At 35.3% G+C, this 25,426-nt stretch overlaps 1 protein-coding gene across 7 annotated transcripts in view; it reads left to right on the top strand.

The window, feature by feature from the left end:
• SLC4A4 (solute carrier family 4 member 4) overlaps window positions 1–25,426 on the top strand; it is a 306,370-nt gene that overhangs the window by 127,062 nt on the left and 153,882 nt on the right. For 6 of the 7 annotated variants that reach the window (XM_016132915.2, XM_016132911.2, XM_016132913.2 and 3 more), the window contains 3 exons: window positions 1,110–1,245; window positions 10,066–10,226; window positions 16,846–17,025. In XM_016132915.2, coding sequence (XP_015988401.1) covers window positions 1,110–1,245; window positions 10,066–10,226; window positions 16,846–17,025 — 477 coding nt within the window. The remainder of the gene's footprint in view (window positions 1–1,109; window positions 1,246–10,065; window positions 10,227–16,845; window positions 17,026–25,426) is intronic. The other variant, XM_016132916.2, reaches the window with a different exon arrangement.

Genomic DNA, 25,426 nt, shown 5'->3' with positions numbered 1-25,426 from the left:
TTTTCATATGTTTATTTGTAGTAAATATATTTTTATCTATGAAATTTTATTCTTATCCTTTATTTTAATAATTTTAGAAGGACAGATTTTATTTTATTTTTCAGGTTGTTTGAGTACATGTATTCCTACGTATTTTTATGCATGCCTGGACTTCATTCACACACACACACACACACACACACACACACGCGCATATATATATATATATATATATATATATATATATATATATATATATACAGTTCTTAGTTTTACCTGAGGATTATAAAGACTATCTGTGGGCCTTAGTTTTATAACATGAGTATCAGTTTAAAAAAAAAAAAACAAATAAAACAAAAAACAAACTTAGAAAATAACCTATGATTTGGAGGAGATGGTAGTTAATTTTTCATTACATTATTTTCAGGAGACGGGGTCAAAAGGAGCTAGTAGGGCATTCAATTATGTGCTTGAGTATGTTGAAAAATTTTTTTTCCCTCAGGTGTACAATATTTTACTTGGACTTGTTTTTCAAGTGTATTGAAGTGTGACTAAACATTTCTGGGTACTTATGTAAAGAAGAGGCCCCATCTTGTTAAATATTTCTTCATCAACCTTGTAGTTAGCCAGTTATGGATAGTGGGGAGCCTGTGAGGGCATGGCATTAGCTATTGGACAGAGGGAGGGTGGTTGGGAGGCAGGCGCCTACAGGAAACTCAGGATTAGGGTGCTCTCTTGCCCCGCCTAGTTGTCGGAAAAGTGATTGGCTCGAGCTGGTTTCTGTCTAATAATTTTGGATGGATCATAAGTGGGGAAGGAGAGAAAGTCATATGGTTTGACCTCAGCTCATCTGAGGGCTAAAGGTTCTTTGTCATACGCCACACAGAACTGGAGTGCTATCCTTCCAGAGAGTGGTGGAGAGCTGAGATACGGTTCACCGAAGGAAGAGAGAAGGGCTTTGACTTCTTTATGTCTTTAAGTTGGGGAGAAGGGAGGTTCAGCAAAAATGATGTTCACTGAAAACATGGAAGTGAAGCCCAGCAGCTTTGGGGACAGAGGAAGAGCTCGGAGCAACACCTTCCTCAGGGTTGTGCAGCCAGTGTTTAATCACAGTATTTTCACTTCTGCAGTCTCTCCTGCCGCAGAGCGCATACGATTCATCTTGGGTGAGGAGGATGACAGCCCAGCACCACCTCAGCTCTTCACCGAACTGGATGAGCTGCTGGCCGTGGATGGGCAGGAGATGGAGTGGAAGGAGACAGCAAGGTGAGACATGGCTGACTGTATGCAGTCTGACCTGGAGAAACAGGCGTGGGGCAGTGTGGTTGAGTCTGTGAGTGAGGACTTTTCTCTATCCTTAGCACTTTGAAAATCGAAGAGCATCATGTTGGCTGGGTTAAGGAGTAAAACAATTCTTTTCTCTTTTACACTGACAGAGATACAGGACACCCTTCATTTCACTACTGGAACAGTTTCATTGATCCATGTTGTTATACTTTTAACCTTTATAAGGAATTAGTAGTTAATCTCTATTCATATGCTATTTAATAGTGAAATATTTTAAAGATAAACTCTAGTATTCAAATGAGATAGCCTAGAGATGCGTTTCCGCAGTTTCCACATGCCGCGGTATCTTGTGAGATCATGTCTGATTTATTACTCATTCCCTGTGAGGAGGGCGGTTGCAAAGACAATGACTGGTGACCACAAACTTACTATTATTTAAGTAAAAATCTGTTATCATTTAACTATCAAGTGAAAGTAAGTAGAATATTCACCTGAATTTGGAATTTAGAGACCTGAATTCAATTTCAGACTGTTGCTTGTTAGCTGCATAGCACTCAGTTTCTCAGAACTTTGATTTCATCATCGATAGAGTGGGTAATAATGCCTACTACATATGATATATATGTATGCTACATAAGATATGTAATATGTGGAAATATAATATTATAAAATATGTGTCTAATTATATCACGTATATACATGTATGTGTATATGGAAAGTCTTTATAAATTGTTAAGCACTACACAAATATCTAAGATTTTGTTACTCTCACACTAACAGAGCCTTTCTTTCTCTATATAGATATACACACACACACACACACACATATATATATATATATATATATATATACTTAGTTATACATTCTATACTAAATCTTCTGTGACATATAACATAATATAAAGACTTTGATATAATGTAGTTATTGGCCTCTCATTGTCATCATTGCATGGAGATTCAATGTAATTCACTTTCACAGACAAGATAATGTTAAGATATGCTGTATATAGTCTGTAATTTAATTCAAATCAATTAAATTGGACCAGTGTTTTTGAATGCATGGTATATGTCGGGTACTGTTTTAGGTACTAGCAATATAGAAGTGAATATTTTCATTCTTTGCTCTTTAAGGGTTTCTTTTTGTGATACAGTGATTGTCTCTTATTCTCTGTCTCAGCATGCATAACCTGGATATTAAAAGTTTTCCATAAAACACACTTTTAGTTCATAAAATATCCTCCAAAAGAAGGATTTGAAGTGAAAGCTTTTACTAATATCTCAATTTCTTTCTTTCTTTTCCTTCTTTCTAAAGAAAACAAACAAACATACAAAAAAACCAGAGTGAGAATTGTACTGGTACAGCCTGAATTAAGTGTTGGGAGATTTGGTCTCATCTTGGCTTTGCTGCTAACTAGCTGTTTAACTTTGGGCCAGTCATGTAGTTATGTAGTCTTTCTGAGTTTGAGTTTTCTATTCTATCAAATGAAATCATATTGGGTTGCATCCTTTTTAACATCACACATATCTTATAGTTCTAAAATTCCATCTCTTTGTGTATACTTGTGTAGTCAGCTGTGACTAGGATACCTACTTTGATTCTTATATTTATCTTAAAATTCTGTGTGAGCATCTATATAGAGTAGAATTTAGGTGTAGCATTCTGTTTTTCTTTCAGTCAAATAAAGATTACACTTTATTTTATATGACCCCTGGTCCCAGAAAAGTAGAGATCATAGTTCATGTTTTAATTCAATGTTAAAAGAGGTGAACATAGTGTTTTCCTTTAAGACTCTTAAAGAGTAATATAGTCTTAAATATGTCACCATCCTTAAAGACTTTATTTCCTTGTGAACATATGAGTCATTTTGGTGATGTCATTGCACCCTAAGAGACTGTAGTGCTGGAAAAGAAGTGTGGTGGGATTATGCCTTGTGTTGGGGGAAAGCTGTCCAGGAAGAAACACACTTACAAATAGTCTACATTCTAACTTCTTCTAGTAGAACTTGCCACAATTACTATTAATTAATTAATCATATATGTGATATTATTATTTTCATTTTGTCTCCCTCATTACACTAATTCCTCTGAAGACAGAGACCACCATGTCTGACTTTCACTACTATATGACCAGTGCCCTCTTGTGCTTGTACATAATAGGTGCTTAATAGTTAAGAACTGATTGCCTTAGAAATAGCTATTCTACATATAATACTTTCTTGAAATATTACTTTACCAAAGTTTGAATTCTGTAATAATCCATCTCCTTCTGATTGATGGACATCTGAATAACAGACCTAAGGTACCCAGTACATCATTGATACAGCTCAAAAGAGAACCTATGTTTGATGTTTCAAACTAGGTCATTAGTATGTTAATGCCGTCTGCATTTAGTTCTTTAGCCCAGACTTCTTGCCTTATTTGATAGAAAACAAATAATTTGATGGTTCATAGTCATCTCAAAATAATATATCTATAACTGAGTCTCTGATTTATCCACCTCAGAAATGCTCCTCCTAGACTTCCCTCCCCACCACAATGCATGATTCCATTTTTTTAGTTGCTCAAGCCAGAGACATTGTAGTCTTCCTTTCCTTCTATCTTTTTCTGTACCCCTTACTAGATCTGCTGGCAAACCTTACCTATTTTGCCCTCAAAGATATTCAGATATTCAGAATTTGATCATACCTTACATTCAGCACTGCCACAACCATGGTCAGCACTGCCACAACCCTGGTTCAAGCCACCATTATCTCTCACCTAGATTACTGCAAATATTTCTTAATTATTCTACCTTCCTGCACCTTGCCGTTATCTTCCTCATGAACTATCCACTATGATCTCTGACCTCATCTCCTACTTCTCTCTCTCATGTCCACTCTACTTGAGACTCACTGGCCAGTCGCGCTCCTGTGTCAGGGACTTTGGACCTGCTGTTCCCTCTGTCTGAAATGCTCTCCCTGCCACATCCCCACAGTACCTCATGGCTCATTTTCTCACCTCCTTCAAGTCTTTATTCACATATGACCTTCTCAATGACTGACTTTTCTAAAATGAAAACCATCTCCTGACACTCCCTGTCCTCCATCCTCTATAATTTTTGTCCTTAGCTCTTATTAGCATTTAGCACATTACATATCTTGTTATTATCTCTTCCCAATAAAGTCAAAGCTCCATGAGGGCAGGAATTTTTGGTTGTTTTGCTCACTATTCTAGTCCTAGTGCCTATAACTACCTGGGACAGTTCACAATCAAGAAATATGTGTGAGGAACATTTGAGATCTTGCTCCCTGGAATATGTTGTCAGTTTGGCTCATATAAATTCATAAAACTTTTGAAAAAAGAAAAAGAAAAAAAAAAACAAGAAATATGTGTTAATAGAATGAATGGAGAAATAAAACCTTGATTCTTAGTTTACAGTTCCACCTAAATCCTTTTGGGAGGTTTGGAGGTGATTGTACCTCCCGAAATGATTCAGATTTTCAGTAATTTTTACTTCCTGCAACTACTCTGCTTCAGAAAGTTTTTGGAGTAATTTCTGACTACCATTTGTGATGTCTGGTTTTCAGATGTGATAGGGTTTCCCCCCACCCCAAAAAAAGCTCTCAAACCTACCAGACTAATACAAGTGTAGTGCTTAGAAAGAATTCATTTCATATATGAAAAATGCAGCATCAATATTCTTCTGGCTAACTTATAAAATGGAAAATTTTTTGCTTCTTTTTTTGTGAAACCCCAAATTGACAGACTATTTTATTTCATAAAGAACTAGACCTACAGACTTTTCCAGCTTAATGTAGTACTTACTGAGCTCACAGTCCTACAGAACACAACCCTACTATTTTTAAACTCTCCCTTTTAATATTCTATATTTTTTAGTTGACTAATGATTTGATTTCACCAAGAATATCCTACATTGAGTCTCAGCATTACTGCAGTTCAGTCCTACTTCAGGAAGTTCAGGAAGGAGAATGGTTTCAGTAGTAGGACAAATATCCCCATTGAAGTCTTGAAAAGCACAGTAGTCATAAAAACTATGAACAAAGGAAGCCTTTATTTATGTGAATTTTGAAGTACAGCCAGCACACTACCCTCTCTTTTCACTTCTTTTCTCTGCTCTTCCCTTTCCTAAAAGTTGGAATTTTGAATTTTCACTCCCTCTCCCAACATAGAGCACGAGTTTAAGACAGTACAACAAGTAGAATGATCAGACCTGAGCAGTGCATATGGTCAGTGAAATGCAGAGAACACACTCTTTTAAAGAATACTTCTTAGCGTTAAGTCATTAGAACACTGACATTCAGTAACGTAGCAATAATTAAAATGGAATATTTGGTATTAGGGAAGAAACCTGCATTCCTCAATAAGAATTTCTAGGTGACTAGGCATTAGTTAATGGATACAAAATGGTAAAGGGATATGTCTTGGTCTATCTTTGGTGATGGCCCAAAGCCTGCAAGAAGGTCTACTATTATCCCTTGCCATGCCTGAACTCTTTCTTTCTGTCAGTGATGTCTGTAGAAAAATGGTTATTGGCTTTCACTTTCCCTTCGGTGATTGTTCAGATGGGCAATGTTGGAAGTGGTAAACTGTTATAAGACTATATGTTAAAGACCACTCCCCCAAAGTGATTCAAATTTTACTGCCTGACAAGGAAAGTCATCATAAGTTTCAGTAAATACAGGAAGCCAACAAAAGAAAAGGATATTGATGTTTCACTTCTGCTCTGCAGACTAACCAGACATACCTCTGGAGAACCTGGTTTCAGGGCCAGACCATCAAGCACAGACATGTGCACTTACCCTGGGGGTTTGGAAAGAGAGCGTTCTCTTCCCAATCTACATTGACTTCTCTATCTTTTTTCTACTGGATTACTTTGGAAAGTTTCATTTCAGACCAAGTTTAATTTTTTTGTAAGAAAAAAACTAAAGGAAAAGGAATTTAATCATTTATGTAATTATTTATAGTTACAACATACATATAACTTTATATAATTTTTATAAAAACACACACGTAATTTTAGCAAGAACTTTCACAGTTGATCTAGAAATTTAGGACTTCTCCTGAAAACCATCATTTATCCCAGATATACACTAGCACTAGCTTCTTTTATGTGTATGATGAGGCACTTATTAATTAGCAAGAAATTTTGTTATCATTTTAATAGTTTTATGAAGTTGAATTATAATCTAGGGCAAAGGTAATATCTATTTTCCACAGTAAAATTGGTATGTTTTTAAGTTAGAGGTCTTGTCTTTTCTTAATTATATTTTTAATCATATGATTGGAAAATTGCAAAATTCAGTGATTCCCAGTGGGTCTTCTATTTCTTCAACAAACGAGTTGAAATACTGTTTGGTTGGCAGTCACTCAAACTGTGTTAAACTGCAGTGTACTTTATCGTTATTCTTCTAAGACCTTGGAATAAATAAACTTCACCTAATAAACTCTTCTTCCAAGGTTACAGCAGTTTTGTAATTGCAAGCATTTAAAAAGCCAACTTGTGAAATTAATTTTTCTGTAACATGTCAAGTACCAAGCAGAAGGAAAAGTAGGAAACTTACTGCAAATATATGGTTATTCATAGTTATTATGAAGGGTAGAGAGTGGCTTTTAATACATTTTACAGTAAGAATGTCTATTGTTGTTGTTTTTTTAATGTAATTACATGGTTCTGAAGCACCTTTACAAATTCACTGTCACTCAGATAGGCTGAACTTTGGTACCTTGGCCTTAGCCTTTTCTTTAATGGATTCTGATTTGAGTTGAGTAGTTTTCAGGTTTTTTTTTTTTCCCCAAATTTGTCCTTGATATGTAAGGAGGATAGACATAGCATATGTAGTTTCTGGAATGAAACTACCTGCAAATAATCTGTTTAAATGGGCAAATCATTACTTTATGCCTGAAATAATATGTTGGAAGTATAATGAGTTCCTTAAACAATTAGAGCAATCCATTTTAGAGGAACTGAAGTCATTATTCCAGAGCGTCTCTTGTTCTATGTTAGCTGTGCTGTGATATGACATCATCACAACATTGAATATTTGCTGAACTCAGCTTAAAAAAGATACTAAACTGAACTATGAGATAATACTTATCCCTTAGGAATGTGAATTCTAAGGAACTGGCTAATTTTGAAACTACATTTTAATTTCTTGATTGTTAAGTCTTGACCTAAAGAGTTGGTGTGTTCCATGAGAATGAGTAATGTTATTCCATAAATCCAAGCTAGTTAAGATTTATGATTTCTAAATGTACTTTTAAAACTTGTTCAAAGTCATATAGAAATCTAGTTGCCTAAAATACAAACTATGGAGAGGAATGAAATAAAAGATCTATCACATGAGAATACAGAGGTTTTGCTCCTTTTAAATAGTTGGTCACAGGGATGGGGAGCATGACATAGGAAATGCAGTCAGCAGTAATGTAATGGCTCTATGTAGAGCCAGAGGAGAAAAAGAGCAGTCAGAGGGATCGTTCCATAAACTATATAAATATCTAAACAATGTACTGTATACAGTAGTAAAAAAATATTAAACATATGGCTTGGACAGTTGAGGATAATGGCAGAAAAGAGCCACTGCCACACACTGTTTGTAAGTGAGGCTTAGTTTTCTTTTAAGAAATGGATTTGGCAATGTAGATTTATGGCAACTAATAGAAAGAGGGATTCATTTAGTAAAGACAAGCAGGAAGTGAAGACTGTATATCACACTCCCCTTTGCTGAATTTCCAGCTGGTCCTTGTCATTCATCTTGGACTTAAATTTTATTACCAAAGAGTCTGTCCCTCAACTAATAAGAATACTCTCAGGAATAAAAATAAGGAGTCTCTACACTCTTTATAGGTGACATAATTATATGTAACCCTGTCTTAGTTTCACATAGTACAGAATCTTCTGTCTTCTAGAGTCTCAAATAATACATTAAAATATGAAATGTAAATATGATTCAAGTACCAATTACCAACAAATATGGTTAGGGATTCTGTGAGCAAGCATGAAACGATAATATACCTGAAGTTAATTAATGTAACATACTCCATAAAATGATTACTCTCAAAATAACTCCAATTTCCTTTGATTGTTTTGGGATATCCATATAGTTCTATAAGAGTGTGATGTAAAATTGTCATTTTTCTCCCATTTCTATTTCTATAGCTCTAATACCTCAAAGTGAAGAACTATTAATTCACACACACTCACACACACACACACACACACACACAAACACACACAAGACATACACACAGAAGCATATTAAGGGTCTTTTATTCTTTCTTGGAATGTTTTACAAGCACTTTGTAGAAATAAACAAGGTCCAGTTCTAAAGTTTTAAAACTTTGATGGTGATGTCTTTTTTAACTTGAAAGGAAAATGTGTAAAAATCTCCAATGCCTACATTTTTGGGATCTAGGAGAAAGGAGGAGGGTTTTAGGATGGAGGGCAAGGCTGGGACTAAGGTTGCATTGACACGTGGGAGTTTCCTGGTTGGGAGGGGCTTCCTGAGAGAGATCATAGATGGAGACTCTTTGAATATGGCTAAAATATTTCTGAATCACGTGAGTGTTGAACTTGATTTAAAGTTTAAATTTTCTTTGACACTATAGCCGATCTCTTGATCTATTTTCACTCCTGGTTCTGCTAATGTATTTTTTCTTCCTTCCTCTGGGGGTGATGAGCAGTCTATAAATAATACCTTATGTAGAGCTTACTCTGATCCCTGCCCTTTGTTCTCATCTTTAGTGAGCTAGGTGAGCATTTAGCTTTTCTAGGAAAACATTTTTCAATCATTAAACCTTTGGGTGAAGAATGGAGAAAAACAATTTTTTAAACCCCTCTCTTTATCTTTTTCAATATCTTTCAGAAGGTTTGAAGTGAGAGAAAAAAGCATTTTTCTTTGGGTCATGATGAAAAGCAAAATAATGATGCTTTCCTGTTTTCTTTTTTCTTTTTTAAACCACTGTTGGAAGATTCTAAATGTGTAATATGTGGGACATAAAAACTGTCAAATGTGTTTTGCTCCTAATTCCATTAAACCTTTAAAAATTGATAAATATTGCTAAGCTATCAAAATGTCTAGGAGTCTTAGAAAAGAGAAGCTATGAAAGCAGATTGTTTGTTCCATTGCTGAGGTTAATAGGAGATCTGTTATTATCAGAATAGATGTGTTCATTGAGCTTGCACATTTTAAAAACATGTGGATCCAGACTTTAAGGAGGGAACATGGGTCAACTGAAAAATATATGTATTAAAATAAGACATAGAGATACATGTTGGCCCTCTGTAGGCATTAAAGGGGAATATTATATGCATCTGACCAGTTCACATACCATCTCTTTCAAATATTTAAGATAAATATTCATTTATCATTGATATTTTACCTTATATAAACTGGCCTTGTAAAGTCACTACGGAATTCTCACAATGGTGGCTATTTTTACACATCGTAGGCTCTAACTAGATGGAGAATTTTGTAATGTATGTTTTTTTCTGCCTTCTTTAAAACTTTTAAATTATCATTCCTAAGGATTTTGTGGTTACATGTAAATAGATATAAAACCAAGAATGCTTCGGTTCCTTTTTGGTTTATTTCTTTCTTTCTAACATTAAGGAAAGGAGCACTCTAGTGACTGGTGTGTTGATAAAAGTAACACAATTAAGGATATAATAAGCTTTTAAGTTTCCATGAAAGGAGACATTTTGTAATTACTGGTGGGAGTGGAGACAGAGGGGTTGATGTTGCTATTTGTAAGGAGGTTAGAACACTTTTTAATTGCTATTCGCTAATCTCATATTCCTAGGTGGATTAAGTTTGAAGAAAAAGTGGAACAGGGTGGGGAAAGATGGAGCAAGCCCCATGTGGCCACATTATCCCTTCATAGCTTATTTGAGCTGAGGACGTGTATGGAGAAAGGATCCATCATGCTTGACAGAGAGGCTTCTTCTCTCCCACAGTTGGTGGGTAAGTATATTGTTTTAAGTTCCTATCATTTTTTCAGTTTTTTTCCTACTTATCCGTGAATCTTCATCAATGCAGCTGAACTGAATATTCTAGAACATTTATTCTCTCTCTCTTTATGTTATAAAACTAGTAAGGTTTATTGCAGAGATATTTCCATCCAATTTTGTTTCTTAATCTTCTCTCCTATGCTTTTCATTATCATTTTTTTTAGCTTAAAATTGGGATCATATTGTATGTGTACAGATTTGCATTCATTTCTTTCACTTGTAAACATAAGATTAATATTTTGAATGGAGATTGACTCTCTTCTTTCATCCTTGGTTCTATCAGACTGCAAGCCTGGACACAAGAGTCTAGAACTCTTCAATCTTAGACATTATACAGAGCTTCTCCGGGCCTCAGTTTTGTTATTTGTAAAAAAGGTTTAAATCCTCTGCAGGAGGGAAAATAGTCTCGTTCCTGGATTAGGGCTGATTTCATAGGTGGAAGTCAACCTTCTTTAACTGTATGTAGAGAAAAGTTATATGAGGCAGAAACCAGAAAGAACCTTATGGCTCGGTCACCAAGTCGGGTCACATTGATGCTGAGTATAGTTTGTACAACCACCCACAGGTCCCTGAACCTTGTGGTGCAGGGCAGCTTTGGCATCTTTTGCCAAATAGTGTTGCATAATGTTGTGTAGTAAATGTTACATCATCATATTGAACACCTTTGACACAAATCACTGCCTTCCAAAGAGTAGTAATTGATTTTATTTTCTAACAAGAGCCTGGTATAAACGGCCTTATTACCCTTCCTTCAGATCTAGATGTGCTAAACAATAGCCCAGATGAGTTGTCCATTGAGCACACCCTCAAAAACTGCTCTGCTTGTTATTCCTAGGAAGATTCCATAGTCAGGTGACCACTGGACTTGTTTAGACGACTGCACTTTTCCAAGGGGTCTGTGGGTTGCCCACCTTGGGATTGTGGGAAAGAAGATGTGGCTTGTGGCTCCCCAGAAAGTGACCAGTATATCTTCATACCTGTGTAATTTCTCTGAATATCTGTAGACAAAAATCTTGTCTGTGGCATCTGTGTCTTTATAGACAATGGGAAGGCTTTAGTATATATATTGAAAGATGAGGCATATATCTAGCTGATGTATATGTATCTAACTCTTGGGTGGACAGAATTAATTATTTATTTAGCAGTAGTGCGTAAGCTTCTACGATGTACCAGATGCTGTTCCAGGCCCTGGAATTAGATTTGCAAATCTACCACTTTGTAAAAGGGATAAATCACAAATGCATATCCACATTGATAGTTAGATGATAATGTAGGAATACTTTTCTATGTGACTTTTTCATATTTGACAGCACAGGTGAGCTGAAACAGACATTTGATATATGATGAGAGATCTGGATTATTGTACTGAGGGAAAGTGAAGTCCATCTGCAAAGACAGGAGTAAATGGAAGAAATGGTTTTCTGGGTGGTTTTTTTTTTTCCATTTGTTAAAGGCTGCAAGAGAGATTGTTATCTAAAAAAATATCATGGTTAACAAAAATTAATCCAGTTCTTGAGTGAGAATTACAGTTTCTAAATTCTTAGACTTTAAGAACCAATCTGAACCAAAAATGTTTGAAATCAGACAAATTGAAAAAAATACATCAGGTATATAAATGCAGGGCAAAATGGAAATAATACTTGCGACCTGGCAATTTATAGGCAATCTAGGGGGAGAATATGTGTTGTGCTTTAAAGAAAGGTTCCTAAATTAAAAAAAAAAAAAAAAAGTCTTACCATAGGCCATTGTTACTGTCTGAAATTCCACCATTTGGAGATTCATTTCACTGAGCCCAGGGCTTGTCCTCTATTAAAATATAAATACTGTCTGACAGAGGTCATATATTAATTCCATGAGATGCAGAGTGGTGTTGTACAAAGGATGGTGGATTTAAAGTTGAAGGAGTTTAGTTAAAGTCTACCCTTGCTAACAGGTATTACTATGGGATGGACAAGGCAAGTTACTTAACTCTTTAGCAGTCTTGGTTTAACAGCAGGTTAAAGGTGGACTTCTCGGAGTTGTAAGAATTAAATGAGGATAACAGCTGTCATTGCTATGTACTTACAATGACTATCCCACTGTAAATGAATTTATGCAGATCTTCCTACATGTCACCCAGCAGAGGCCTGAGTGTAGACTGAGTCAAGTAGAGAGATCCTCAGGGACTTCACAAACAGGAGAAAAGATTCTGAAGAGTGCAGTGGAAGGGCTGGAGACAATGCAACAACTTCTTTACTGTGCCTAGAACTGGTCAACAAGGGTGACGAAAATTAAAGTTGAATTATATACTTGGACTTTTCTGTAAAACTGTCTTTCGGATCTTCTTCACCAGAAAGAGCTATCTTAATGAACTTCGGGTGTTCAGCAAATAATTGACCCTTTACATGCAGTTGAAAACAGAGTCCCACATTGTATTGGAGCCTTGTTAGCCAATGGTTCTGGTGTTTATTACATTTAAGAAAAGTTTTCCAAGCATTCTGTGTTCTCACATTAATTTCCCTTTATTATTTTTTTTATTACCAGCTATGAACTTTTTCTGTAACCTCCATGCATTTACTTTAAAAATTGTCATTAAATTTTAAAATTAGACACTACTAGGTCACTTTGAGATATCATCATCCAGTAATATGTTTGCTCTGCATCCCTGGGGCAAACAGGCAGAGAGGCAATGCTGTCATTCTGGAGTTGATAATACAGAAAAACAATTCAGAGTCAAATAAAGAGGAAAAAAAAATTCACAAGCAAGAGAAAGAAAGGAAGGAAGGAAGGGAGGGAGGGAGGGAGGGAGGGGAGGAAGGCAGAAAGGAAGGAAGGAAAGAAGGAAGGAAGGAAGGAAGGAAGGAAGGAAGGAAGGAAGGAAGGAAGGAAGAAAAAAGAAAAGAAAGGAAGAACCAGATTTGCCAGAGTGCAGAAGGACATGTTTGAGAGAGTATCACTGACTGCAAAGAAATAACTTTAAAATTCTCTGAAAGAATCTAAAACTTGCAGTGGGTTACAAAACACAAACAAACAAAAAAGCCCTATTTCATTTTAAATAATAGAAGATGTCACCTAACTTGGAGTTATTGTCATCATTTGGTTATTAAAAAATCTTCTTTTAGCAGAGGATGAAGTGGAATTGAATCATGCTGATAATTCAGAGTTGAGAATTATGTACAGCTAAATCTTAAGATACATCTCCCCTCCACATCAGTTTTATCTCAATGAATGAGGAAAAAAAAGTGATGAAAGCTAGGGTGATTATATCAGACAAACAATAGTAAGATTTTTATCCTTTTTCGCAGTCCATTCACTACTCCTCATTGCCCTGCCTCTGAGAGGCCTCTTCCCTCTGCAGATGCCAAGTACCTTCATCATGACCAGTCGGTGACCGATTAAGCAGGTGTTACTTCTCACACTTGTATGAAAAATTCAGCCTAATTCTGATTCTCCTAAGGACCTCTCCTCATTTTCTTTGTGAAGAACCCCTTCTTAATGCTAACAGAAAATTTTATCTTTAAAGTATTTAAAGGATAAACCATAATTTCCGTGGATTAATTTATTAGTTATATTATTATCCTCATCATTATAATTCCACATTTAAAGAGTATCATTCACATATGAAGCCAAGCACATAGGACATTCCTCCCCAAATAAGTTAAAAAAAAATTATAAGCCATTTCATGTATTTTATTTTGACAGAAAATGGATTAGGAAAATATAGCTCTATATTTGGAGTTCTCATTTTTATATTTAAAGGCATTCCTGAGCTGTGGCTGTTGGCAGACTTGTTAATCAAGTTATTTCTTGCTTTTTACACCTTTTGTATTTTCAAAATGGTAATATATTTATTTTTTACCACAGATCTAATACATGTACATTTTTCAAGAATTCATAAAAATACAACACACATAAATCAAAATACCACAAATCTGATCTTTTAGAACTATCCTCATAGCAGTTTTTCTGTACATCTGTTTATGCATATGAACTGTATTTTACAAAACACAATCATACTATAATACTTAAATCTGCCTTTTTAAACTTAAAAACGTAATATAGATTATCTTTTCATGCCATTAAATATAATTATAACATTTTAATAGTGACAAAATATTTAATAATCTACTACTGGCTATTTAAGTTATCTTCTAGTTTTTAGTATAAAGAAGTAAACATTTTTAGTATACTTTTGTGAAATTGCTTATTTCTTTAATGTAGATTCCTAATGGTGAAATATTCAAAGAGTTTTGTTATATGGTTGCCAAGTGGCCTTCAGAAGGTCGTCCTGGTTACTGCTGTCATCACCAGCACGTGGAATTGCCTGCTGCACACATCCTTTGCCGCTGGGAATTAGTCTTTTAAATTTTGCCCCTTTGATAGATTATCAGATACCTCATAATTGGCTATTTTTGTATACATTTGTTTAAATCATCTGTTAGTCTTAAAGTTGACTATATCTTAGGTCTTTGTATTCCTTTTAAGAATGTCACTTTTGGCCTTTTTTTTCTGTTTCATTGCCATCTTTCTGTTGATTTGCATAAGTTCTGCATATATTAAATTTTTTTTTGGTCTAGAGTTTCCTTTTCAAAGAAAGAAAAATATTGTGTGATATGGAAAAAGATCTAAACTAAGAATCAAAAAACCTGGCAGGGGTGTGAGGGATGCCTCTAATTAGGCTATATCTATGAGTTGGTCTCTTCTCTTGACCTCTCTTTTCTCAGCTGTATAAGAAGAGAATGAGCTTGATGCTCCCTGAAGTTCCTTTTAGCCCTGCTATCATCTAGAGTTGGCACATTCCCAATTGGTAGCGTCTGTGGGATTTTGAACACTGAAGACTTAATTTCAGTGTAGCTGTGAAATGTTACTGCCCCCACTTTCCTTGAAAGGTTTTGTAGTTTATGCTTAAAGAGATCCCTGCAATGTGGGCCATTGTTATGGAAACTTAATGAAGGGCATAAGCCATGCAGATGTTTTAACCTGTTTTAACTGGTGATTTCCAGCCAATAGTAACAGAGGGCCTGCTGTGCATATGTATGGATTGGTTTGAGATTACAAGGGAGAGCAAGAACAGAGGGAGGGCATGCCTGGAAGGGTAGATAAAAAACACTTTAATCCACAACCTTGGAATTAGAGTAGGAGTTTGGTAGCATAGCAGATATGCTGGAGCTGTTTGTTTATTTTTGTGGTTCTTCTGTAAAATGGAGGTTCCACGTTGAACAATACTTACAGGGAAAGTAGAGGGGTTGTATCAGTAGCACCTAATTCTTTTACTGTGGAATAGAGAGTTAATTATAATTACGGGATCAGTTAAAAATATTCAGAGCTAACGGCCACTGTCAAACCAAGACTTTCCTATGGGAGCTGCTCTTTCTGGCTTGCCCAGGCTCCCTACCAAGTGGTCCAGCATTAAGTGACATCTGTGGCACCTGTGTAAGGCATGGGATAGAAAATCCTGGATTCAGCCTCTAGTTGGCTTCAAAACAGTTGATTGTACACTATGTAAATTGTTAATTGCTAGCCCTGGGTTGCGAGGCCAGTTCTGTGAGTGCTTGCTTCATAAACATGAACTTGGGAGTGGTGGCAGCCATGGCCAAGCAAAGCCCCTTAACTGTTTGTAACTTCTCTTTACAAAAGGATGGGAATGATTGGGAGATACTGTTATCCTACCAGCACCTGTCAATTTTCTTGTCAGACTTGAAAAAGAAGAGCTTTTGTTTTCTTCTCTACTTTTGTATACTGAGAAGTTTGCCCCAGACATGCGCTAGATGTACGCATGCACCCGAAAGTGCAGGCATGGAATGCATTGTTCTGATCCTAGACAGGGGACAAGAGCTAATCTGGGGAAAGGTACTGTTTTCCTTTATTTGGTCCTATTATAAAGAAAATACAATATTATAGAAGACTTTGTGAAAATAGATTAAAAAAATCAGTATTGTCAAGGGAAAAGGGAAGGAGGAGGGGCGAAGTAGATGAGGGTTCAAGGAGTCAAATACTTGGTGGTGGAAGGAAATTTAACTTCGGGTGGTGAACACATAATGCAATATACATATGACAGAGTATTGCATTGTACACTTGAAACCTATTTGATTTTATTAACCAATGTCACCCCAATAATTTTAATAAAAACCCAGTAAAGTCACTACTTTAAATTTTGAAAATTCTCTTCAAGTTTTTTTCATATCATTTGTATTTCTGGCGCACTTGCTATGATGTTGTACATGAAATTTTTGAATCTTTTTTTCTTAATTAAAAATGTAAATTACTGATTTATTGTGTTACTCATAGAAGAATGTAATTCATGTAAATTCAGTATTAACTGGGCTTCAAAAAAATGAAAAAGATAATTCTTCTTCTCCAAAAATATAATTAATACTGGAATATTTATAACTCCCTCATTAATGCCAGTATCCCTGTACCCTGTATCTTTACCCTTCACATAAAGTAGAAAGTTGGAAATTTGGAAAATAGTATATTGATATTAAATTTAAGGATGACATCTATAAAGTTAGAGTAAAAAATTAACTTCATGGACTTTGTGACTGAGTTTTGTTTTTGTTTTGCTTTTTTTTTTTTATTTTTATTTTTATCAGAGATGATTGTTGACCATCAGATTGAGACAGGCCTTTTGAAACCTGACCTGAAGGATAAGGTGACCTATACTTTGCTCCGGAAGCACCGGCATCAAACCAAGAAATCCAACCTTCGATCCCTGGCTGACATTGGGAAGACAGTCTCCAGTGCAAGTAGGATGTTTACCAACCCTGATAATGGTAATGCAGGGGCCGACTGGCTGCTGCTCTCTTTACCAGTCTCACTCACTTTTACTCCATCTCGTGTCATTGTTTCTTTTTTTAACCCTTCTTATTTCTTCTTTTCTCAAATTCATATGCCACGGCCATTTCATAATGACACTTTTTATCCAGTTGGGCAGGCTGGCAGTCCTACTGGAAAGATTTCAGCAGTTATCAGAGACTGCAAATGCCAAGATGTCTTGCTTACTCCCTATACATCTATTCTGATTGAGTGAGGTTGGTAATAATGCTACGATGAAACAACTGTATACTTGAGATGAATCTGCAAACCCATAGATTGTTGAGTACGTTGAGGAATATATTTTCAACATGGTAGTTTGTGAGAATTAGGAGGACAGACTGAAACATGACAGATGCTCCGAAATCTCATATCGTGAAGTATTTGCTTGATCTATGAGCTCGTGTTCAGCCCACAAATGACCATTCATCTAAATATGCCTCACTATTATTCTTCTGTTTAAAAAATCTGTTCTTTTGTTATATGATAATAATAGTTAGATGTGAGAATAATGATTCATGGTGGGATGTTAACCTCATGATATAGCAATAGGAAAGGCACTGTGTTTTATTTATATTCTACTTCATTTACCAGAGATTTCTGTAAAGTGTCTGTCTTCTGTATTATTGTCTTTTTTTTTTTTTTCAAATATTCTTCATGATTGGATGCTGTTTGAGAAGGGAGAAGTTAATTTCCACGAAGTATGAAAAATGGAGGCATGGTGGAAAGATTAAATAAGCATCCTGCTGGTAGAAGTAGGTCTCTCCCATCCCACTCCCAGTCTTTTTTAGCATTAAGAGAAATGCGTAGATAAGGGAGCTTCTAGTTCATTGCCATCAGCTTCACTTTCAGAAAAACATAAAACATGCTGTCACAGAAAAGGTGGGCTAAGTGAATTGTATAATCTGAATTCTAACTCAGCTGCTCCATTTATGGAAATTGGGTTTTCTGACTAAATATTAAAGTTAAGGGTAATTTGGAAGAAAGCTTCCTATTAGCAAACTTTCTCTGGTGTATTTTTGAACCATTCTGTCATTGTAGTTTCTTAATAAGTGTTTAGTTTTTAAGTAAAATCAAATGAAAATTTCAGTTTTATTGAGTGACTTATATGTTGATTTAACTGCTGCTATAAATTTTTTAAAAGGCAAAACCAGTTATAAATAAATAATTAAAATAAAATGGCTGTGTATGAAAAGCATTCACAAAAGAAAGACTCTAATTTAGAACATTCCTATTACGATTTGATGGTTCTGCCATTACTGGGAATATTGCTGCTAATTGGAAATGTTTTGATTTTTGTGTTTTTTCTTAATTGTATTTTCAAAGAGGGGTGTTGTTTAATGGCTGGAAATGTTATAGAATGAACAGTTTATTATAACTGATGTCACAAGTATTTCATTTTAAAAGTAACCCATGTTTTAAAAATTACGGCAATTTAAGTAAAGTCTATCTTTTATGCCTTATTTATTATCCTCTGTCTCGCATAAAATGAAATTCCATGATTTGGAGATTTTTTTTTTTTTAAATCGTGAAGTTGGTGATAGTATAAAGCAGCAAGAAAGTGCATTACTTTTAAATATTGATATATTTGCAAAGAGGAGGAAAATGGATAAAGCAGAATGAGGTTGCCTTCTACCAGTATGGTGTGAGCTTCAGTTTTGTCGAAGTGCAGGCAGAGTAGAAATTAAGAACAGATGGGTCTTGGAGGCTGGTATCTTGTGTTTTAGAAAAAAAGTATTTGGATGTGGAATACAACTAACGAGTTGATATCACTCACCACTTAATGCTTTATCCTATGTGTAGATCTCTGTACTTCAGAGGAAAATTGAAATTGCTTCTGTCGTTCCCCTTTTCTCTTGTGAAATGTTATACACACCGGGCAGAAAGCAAATAGGAAGGGCAGGCAGTTCTTTTCCTTTCTAGCTCTTCAGCTGATCAGCTTACACCCTGAAGCATGGAATATGATTAGGCTTTTAAAACATGTTATTATTGGCGTTTGCTTACTTAACTCCTTTTAAATATCCAGAGGCAAGATTTGGCTTCGAGACATTCTATAGTAATGAATTTCATGTGCCTCCAAGATACATTATTATAAATTATCAAATGGCAAAGTTTTGGTTTTCTAGAGGCACTTATTCTTAAAAGTTTATACAGTTACCTTTATATGTTAGCGTTTAACTACTTAATATTTTTAACATTATAAAATGTTCTTAGAATAAATTTCTAAAACAAAGAATTAAATAAAATAAAAAATTAAATTAAATTAAAAATAGAACTGTTGCTACTATTTTAATAAATCAGAATTTTATATCTGTTGTAGTTAGAGCTAGATTCTAACACCCACATGTAAAACCCAGATAAACTAAATCACCTTGCCTTCTATCACAGGCTACATAGACAGAGTGATACTGTCAACTTTAGTTATGAGAGCAACTTATATAATTAATAGATGAAATTTATGAAGATATTTTAGAATTGGAAATTTTTTAATTTCACAGTGGCGTGCTGGAGCCACCTATTATGCTGGAGCCATCTCTTTCTCTCTTTTTTTTTTTTTCATTTTTCACGACTTTTATAGAATATTCTAACTATTCTGTGCAAGTTGAAAATGCTGTATTCAGTTACAAATGCATCATAAGTAAGGCTGAGCACTCTCCAGGCCTGGTCATGGTCACAATGTGGAGCTGGTATCGCCCGGCTGGCAGGCACCACAGTTACAACTTAGAAACCTCACATGCCAGCCAAGAACAGGTCGCTCTGAACCCAGGGCTTTTAAGACGAGATAGATGTGGGGCTGAGAAATGGGAGCTACTGCCCAAGCAAGACACAGCATTGAGACACTAGATGGGAAGCTGGGCCTCTCAGCCCGACCCCTTGCTGCAGAAGACGGGCAAACCTGGGCTCTGCCCATGGCTCCCTCCTTGAACTGAGCATGGTCAGTGTGTCATGGAGACAGTGGAGCCATCTCTTATCTACTCATATGAGCCAATTGTTATTAGGGATTTTGTGAACCAGTTGTTAAACATAGGCACTATTAAAAATTAAATTATAGAAACAAATACTTAAATAATTATATTAAAAGTAAAGGTAATACTTCAAATCCATCACTTCCTACTTATTTTACTATAGCCTATGCTTTCAAAGTTATTTACATCTATTATGTCTGTACAGTAGAAATATAAAATGTTATGCCACTGTACATTTCTTCCCAGGTCTTCATTCAGTCACTTCATGTTGATAATTTTAAATTGGCCATATTCACACCATAGAAATTAGCAGAGGCTACATATCAGGGCTTTATTTCTTGTCAATTGTTTCTAGACTTAAAAAAGTTATGGATAAAATGCTAATAGTGCAGATTTAACTTGAAAGTATGTAATATCGATAGCCAGTGTTTTTGTCAGGTTGGCTATCATAACAAATTACCATAGACTAGGTGGCTTAAACAATAACGTTTATTTCTCACAGTTTTGGAAGCTGAGAAGTCCAAGATCAAGTTGCTGCAGATTTGGTTCTTGGTAAGGGCTCACTTCTTGCTTTGTAGATGGCCACCTTCTCACTGTATTTTCACATGACAGAGAAAAATTATCTTTTTCCTGTCTCTTCTCAGAGCAGCACTAAGTCCCTTCAAGAAAGCTCTGCCCTTATGACCTACTTATTTTCCAAAGGCTCCACTTCCTAATATCATCACATTGGAGGTTGGGATTTTAGTATATGAATTTTGGGAGTATACAAACATTCAGTCCATAACTGCTGTTAAACTGTGAATAGCACAAAGAATTGAGGAAATATTCTTCTGGTATTAAAAACTATTGTCCAGTTTATCAGAAAAGTCGCTGACATCTTTGACAAATGAATGGAGTCTGACATACATCCTCATTGTTTTGCTTTTGTCTTACTTGTTAGCATATGTGATAATAGATGTTCAACATGAATGTTTTAACTGTGTTTAGATGATTTAGTGTTTTTAAAAAGAAATGAGAAACGTTTTTACTTGCAATAAATTAGAGGAAAATCTAGCCAACTTCTAATATGGTAATTATTACAGAATTGCCAATTGTCTGAGACATCTATGAATATTGGTGAACATGTTTTCCAGGAGCAAAATTTTAGACAAGTGCTATAATTTCTCAATATACGAATTGAGGCATTTCTATAGAGTTAGTATTACATGAAGAAATTAATGAGATTATCATTTTCTCTGGTGTTGAAATTTCCTTTACCCACCCTATGTCTCACTATTGTTTTGGGTTGAACCATATGAAATCAACATTTTTGTGGGTAAGATAAAGTTGACTATTGGTAATTTTTTTTGGTTCTTTTTAATAATTTTGTCTAAGATACTTAGGTAATAGTTTTGTATTATCATGGTTTACTATGAAAAAAATAACATTTAAGCCTAGGAACATTCCTTGGTAGCATTTAAAAATCAAGTAAGATGTATTTAGTTTGCTTTTTACTAGAAAATGAAAAGTAACATTTATACTTAATTGGTATTCATGCAATACAAATTTAGTAAGATGTTTAAGACAAGGTTACCTGATGATTCTGTTTTAAAAAAGTCATAGTTCCTAAGATGATCTGATTTAAAAACTATCACATCATTTAAATGGATACTTTTAATATGTATGATCTAAGCTTACAAAAGATGAACGAGACCTGACTGGAAGACTGAGATAACTGGGAATCTTGATTTGAGTATTCAGCTTTCACTGCCTTTGTGGAAATTTGGACAAAGTCATCATCAGAATGTCTGTTCTTTTCTTGGCTTATTCATTCCCCCGAACCCAAACTATCATAAAAATAAGTTCCTTGCCCTCTATGGTCTGGAAGTACAGAAACCTTTCACTGGAAAATGACTTTGATTATCCAATCAGACCTAGATTTTGAATTTCATTTTTCCATAATACAATTTCATGACCCATTTTTCATTAGTATTCTTTCAATAAAAAATTGGAAAGATAATTTAATACTCAGTTTTGATGTCTGTAAAACAGAGGTAATGGAAATTTAATGGGGTAATATATGTAAAATGTTTAGAATGGTAAATGGCATGTAGTAATTACTCAACAAATGATATTAAATTATATATAATATGTTTAAATACAATTAAGGAAGAAAAGCTCATATTTAGTAAGAGTGGTTTCTAGAATGGTATTTGTTCCACAGCTTACTATTTGAGAAGAAACTCATGGATACAGTGCTCATTTATTTCCTCTGCCTTTTGGTAAACGATACCAGTACTGTTTCGTCACTAGTGGGAGAGGAGGAAGCCTTCTCATCACAGGCTTCTTATAGAACATCGCCTCCTACCACCAGTCATTAGTTTTACTTTTTGCTGTATAGCTATCAGAGAAACCCTAAACCACACTGAGAATCTGAGATTTAAATGAAAAGTTGAAAGAGATGATAGCTCCAGGCCAGGGCAGTCGGTGCCTAGGCCTCGGGCTGCTCCCTCCATCCTTTCTCCTGGTGCAATATGGCGTCTTCTGTGTTTATTGCAATATTCACTACTCCTGATTGAACCTCTGGGGTTTATCTTCAATTCACCACTTTTTTTTCCCTGTCAAGTATGAGAAATGTGATTCGCTTACTCTCACCACTTGTGACCACCACTTACTTTCTGTCTGGATTCCTCTTTTCAGTGTTATGCTGCTTCCTAGTTCCCTACTATACTGCTGTTTCTGACATAAGCACACACCACGTTTAGGTATTTTAAAAAGTGTGATCTATTGCTATTACCTACAGTAAGATAGCGAATAACAACATTGAATGCACAATGGAAAGAAGTCTCTCTCTTTTTTTCGTTAATGGTAATTCTAGGCCTCATTGAAATGTCACTGGGATTAGCTAGGCTCTTGCTGCTTTAGATCTGATTTGAGATTAGGTGTATTCTGGCTATTTGGTTTGGCTTTTAGATCAAGCTACCTAGATGCAGGCATGTGGTGGATCTTGCTGGGACCATTGCCAGGTTTGGCAGCTTTCTCAGTCTCTTTAGAGATTCTTAGCTTTTTGTATGAGTTTGGATTCCGGTTTATCCCAGTTGTCTCTGGCTAGGTAGTTCTACTTCTTGGCTGCCCCTCTTCTTTCCACCCAATATCCTTAAATGCAGACCTAGTCCCTAAATCATTGGGTAAAACAGGCATATCCCCAACTCCCCTCAAAGATTCTGTTCCTCTGAAGCAAGCCACCGTGCTTCTCCAGTTCTGAGATAGGTCAGTCAACAGGCCCACATGACCTTATGATGAGTCATTTCCCCAGGTGCCTTTCTGCATGTGATCAGCTCTCTCCAAAAACCAAGAGCACACATTCATCTGTTTTGTTTAGGACTCTAATTCTGCATTTATTTGCACAGCACAGATGAATGTCCTGGACAGAACCCAATGAATGATCAAGCTCTTCTCAGTCTTCGATTAAATGAGCCAATCCATTGAAAGTTTCTAAAAAAACACCTGAAATGAAAATGTTTCCTTATAACAGTAGCTATTATTATCATTTATATTATATCTCTAATTCATCTATCAGACCCCCATTCTTATCTTCCTTTCTTTTCCCCAGGCAGGTGACTATCTTCCAGATTTATAATGTTCAGATTTTTAAATAAATAATAACACATTTTTCTCCAAGGGTCATCCTCTCCTAGTATTTGGTATTCTAGTCTGCTCTTTATGACAATTAAGAGCCAGGCATAAGAGACATAACAAAGATGAGTATTTAGATTTTGACATTAAAAGCCTACTTTATAATCTTATTGAGGATGTGGTGCTATCTATTCCAAAGGCTTCATTCTAATCTTGTCTAATACTTAGAAGCAATGTGATTTTGAGAAATTTACATAATCTTCTTGAACCTTAATTTTTATATCTATATAATAAGGGTAGTAATGTATACAACCAGGAATGAAAGTAGTTAATAAGTATAACAAGAGCTACCACTGTAAGGAACAGCTATTATTCAGCTATTAAAGTAGAAGTACTTTAAGGGGAAAATTTAGTGCCTTTCAAATATAAAACTGAAGACAGAGCTTCAGTTCATCACTATTATTTTTCATTCTTTTATTTTCTGTATCTCTCAGTTTTTTTTTCTTCTACCACTCCATGTATGAAAACATTCTTAGTGTTTTTTTTTTTATTTTAAAACAGAGATACATTCATTATCACTTTACAGATGCCAAATAATACATAATGAGGTATCACTCATGAGCTTTGTAGTATTTTTAATTTAGAGTATAAAAATTGATCAGTACGTCTGAGCAATGATAGTTTTTTAGCTATTAATAAATAATATATGTATACCAGGATGATACTGTGAAATAAACATATTTAAAAATTTTGCTAATTACCAGTCTATTTTATGGAGCCAGAGTCTGTGATAGAGTAAAAGAGTAGAATGGTTCTCTTTGTGTTATCCTACCACGTATGAGTACCCTCCTCTCTATTTCTCCCTCTCTGGAGAAGTTATATACTTAAAGTGCTCTTCTCTGATTTGCCGCTCTGAACCCTGAGTAAATCTTCCATGTCTTGAGTTCCTCGTTAGAGCCACCCTTGCAAAATCTTGTTTTTCTAAGCTCGTCTTGTTCTCAGAGCAGATAGGAAAGTAAGTAGGTGTGGATCTGGGACCATATCCTGGTCTCTATGAAAGAGAAATGGAAGAGTAGAGGGAAAGATAGGAAAATGCAAGGAAAGGAGGAAAAGCAAAATAAAGATGTGAGATGTGAGTACTACGGACTCTTTACCAAGTCTTCCCAAAAGAAAAAATGTGGGGGTAAAATTAAAGTCTTCCAAGAATGGTTAAACATTGTGCTTCAGTACAAATACAGAGGACAAATTGTGCTTCAGTACAAATAAAGAAGGTAAAAAGGAGACCTTTTCAGATTTGTGAACCTTATTTTGTAAGAATCAAGTTTTGAATTTGAAATTGAATTTTAAGTAGGCCAAGGTTGCTGTCATCACTGTTCTCTAACACTCTTTAGGTTGTGGAACAAAGGAAATGTCATTCCATCTATGATATTACTAGTAGTGGCACTGATAATACCTCCCATTAATTGAGTATGTATTGTATACTAGGCATTGTTCTCTGTGATGTTTCTAATGTATCTACCATTGTTTCTACTTGATGATGAAAAAACCTGAAGCTCAGAAATGTAAAATAATTTGTCTAAGCATGAGAAATGTGCTTAATAACAATATGCTAATGCAACTATAATGGGTAATGAGCTTCCTCGACCATAATTTATTTCCTACACATCAGTAGGTCCAGTTTCTTTGAGTAATCATGTGACATTGAAGGGCTCTGGAGATGATTCTCTATTAGGCAGGAATGCACACCAAACATGGCAGTTCATTGTCTTTATTAACTCTC

Source organism: Rousettus aegyptiacus, unplaced genomic scaffold (genome assembly GCF_014176215.1).
Source record: "Rousettus aegyptiacus isolate mRouAeg1 unplaced genomic scaffold, mRouAeg1.p scaffold_m13_p_10, whole genome shotgun sequence".
Classification (NCBI taxonomy): Eukaryota; Metazoa; Chordata; class Mammalia; order Chiroptera; family Pteropodidae; genus Rousettus; species Rousettus aegyptiacus.
Note: the sequence above shows the minus strand (reverse complement) of the source record. Positions and strands in the feature narration are given on the sequence as shown.